The 2,812-nt window shown below is 39.9% G+C and overlaps 1 protein-coding gene across 1 annotated transcript in view; it reads right to left on the bottom strand.

Annotated features, from left to right (window-relative positions):
• Positions 1 to 481: 481 nt before the first annotated feature.
• SARC_08525 (1,2-dihydroxy-3-keto-5-methylthiopentene dioxygenase) overlaps positions 482 to 2,812 on the bottom strand; it is a 3,663-nt gene continuing 1,332 nt past the window's right edge. The window contains exons 2-4 of the mRNA XM_014297495.1: positions 2,445 to 2,506; positions 1,570 to 1,734; positions 482 to 671 (exon numbers count right to left, since the gene is read on the bottom strand). Of these exons, the coding sequence (XP_014152970.1) occupies positions 563 to 671; positions 1,570 to 1,734; positions 2,445 to 2,506 (336 nt within the window). The 3' untranslated portion in view covers positions 482 to 562. The remainder of the gene's footprint in view (positions 672 to 1,569; positions 1,735 to 2,444; positions 2,507 to 2,812) is intronic.

Genomic DNA, 2,812 nt, shown 5'->3' with positions numbered 1-2,812 from the left:
GTGCCGTTCGCTGAGAAGCACAAGGCAAATAGGGCTTTCGAAGAACATAAGGCTGGCTTCTACCTGCCGCCGTTGAAGTCCTGGCATGACGGTAACGGCAATAGAAATTTAACAAGAAATAGATGATTGATCCCCTCGCCTGAGCTTAAGCTGTTGACCTAGAAAATAAACGAGCAGTCCTAATATAATAAGTCACTATTGCTCACTTTCAACTGGTGGACGACAATTTGTCTTTTTTGAAGCGACATCTATGGCTAAGTGGTTACTAGATAATTCATACCATAAGATGTTGGGTATCACTACTTCCCTCGTTCTTTCGACCAATACGCCCATGCACAACACGGTTGATAGCACCAAGAAACCATCGTTCCCGCGAAATATCAGGAGGTATTGGGTAGGTACTTCACGGAGGATGTGCATCACGTACTGTGGTGTATGTGAACTCAAGGGAGACCAGGGTTGAGTCGAACAGCTAGAGATGTGCAGGGTAGAGCCACTAATATTGACTGGAAAGCTTTATTGCTTGGATGATAGCCGTAACTACAGGCTGTGAATTTTAGTTCTATGCCGAGATGGTCTTCAGGTAGCTTTGGCGCTGTTCATTGTCGTCCGCTGGGCGATTGATTGGGACCCATTGAGGCTCGTCTTTGAACAATCGGAGTGCGTGCACGCTGTAATGAACATGGATTATAGTTAGCAACATTACCAAAAATAGGACATAGATTACAGTTAGCAACAAACAACAAACGCAAAGATAGAACATGGATATTAGCTAGCAACATAACCAGAAATAGGACATAAAACAAACCCAAAGATAGAACATGGGTATTAGTTAGCAACATAACCAGAAATAGGACATATATCAAACCCAAAGATAGAACATGGATATTAGCTAGCAACATAACTAGAAATAGGACATAAAACAAACCCAAAGATAGAATATGGGTATTAGTTAGCAACATACCCAGAAATAGGACATAAATTATGATTACTGAAATAACCAGAAATAGGACATAAAATTATGATTACTAATATAACCAGAAATAGGAAATAGATTACAGTTAGCAACATGACCAGAAAAGGACAAATACAGTAACGAAGCCAGAAATATAACATGGAATAGGACATAGACTACAGTTAGCAAAATAACCAGAAATAGGTACGGGATCGGGGTAGGTATATATATTGAACCAAAAGCACAGGTCCGCTACCAGATCCACGCGCACCATAGAATATGAGTACGTCGAGACATGCGTACACATATTTTGAATAGAAAAGCACAGGACCACTACAAAACACACCCCCACTAGAGAATATGACGGGTGATTTGTAGTAGCTCCGAGTACCTTTAGACCCACGTCATGTGTCTATCGCTCACATCAAGCTACACCAGCACACACCCCAGTGGCGAATGCGTTATGTCACATCCTAATACGTTTGGTACTTCGTACACGGCTACTGGCGTATGTAGGTACACTATCGAAGCGCACTATATATACACGAAGATACTCAAACGTAAAGACACTCCTCTGATGTACATCACTTATACATCACTCAACGCGAACTCACAAATTATTTGTATCCAGCGTAAAACGGTGGTAGATGCCTGCTGGTAAGATTAAGAGATCCCCCGTCTCTACGGCGATGCGGATCCACTCGTCCTTCTGACTACGCACATCGAAGTAACCAGTACCCGCTTTAATGTATCGGATTTCCTCGTCCTCATGCAAATGCCTGCGCAAGTAAAACACAGATGCAACATAAGTATATGTATGGGCACGCAGATACGCACCACATGTCTACACGAGTATGTGGGGTAAAGTATAGCACAGCTGAAAGGAAAACCTAGATTATAAAAAAGGAAAACCTGTTGTAAGCGGATACCCTACACTCAACTATACAGTAATGCTTCCTACAACTGCACACATTGTGGTGATATGTGACAGTATTTCCGTACTGCGTCTCCCTTCGCAATTCCTCGATCGTTTTCGCTCTTGAAGTATGAAAACGCTCCTACGATAGAGCACTTTGTTCCAAATACATAGCCAAGCCTATGGAATACTATACATACAACAATACAATACAGCGATGCGCAGACAGCAGTATAGACCTAAAGATTAAAGTACAATTACTCTGGCGCACGCATAGTTGACTTTGAATGCGCATTCACACCCAATACGTGGGCATACTTATATGCGAATACGTAAAGCGTTCGCGTTCACGCTGAAGTCGACCTCGATTGGCGCATGAGGCAGCGGACAATATGTTACTGTGTCGAGTATATAAACAAATGGCCAACACAGTGTATAAACCAATACCTTTTCTGTTTGCATGATGTTTCAGTCATTAACGAGAAAACGTACTTTACGTATATAGATAGCCGATGTCAAACATGCACAGTCAATGTCCCAGATGCGCAATCCGTAAGCATAAATAGAACATACTCTTCGTAGAAGCTTTTGATTTTGTCTTCGTAATTGGGCAGTTTTTGAGGCGAGCATGTGATCTGTATGTATAGTAGAGACAATGTTGATGGTACTGATCCATTTGTTCCATCAAAACGGTTAATGTAAACAAATATACTGACGTAATCTATCAAGAAAATAAAATATTGGACACACATGTGCATGTAAATGATCGAATTATGCGTAAACATTGAAAACATTCAAATGCATATATATATACATACACACACACACACATATATATATATGTATATATATATATATATATATTATACTAATATATATATATATATATATATATGCACTACATATATATAATAATAATATATATAATATATAATAACAAC

The sequence above is a fragment of the Sphaeroforma arctica genome (genome assembly GCF_001186125.1).
Source record: "Sphaeroforma arctica JP610 unplaced genomic scaffold supercont1.775, whole genome shotgun sequence".
NCBI lineage: Eukaryota > Ichthyosporea > Ichthyophonida > Sphaeroforma > Sphaeroforma arctica.
The sequence above is the reverse complement of the archived record's forward strand: the minus strand, read 5'-3'. Positions and strand labels throughout refer to the sequence as shown.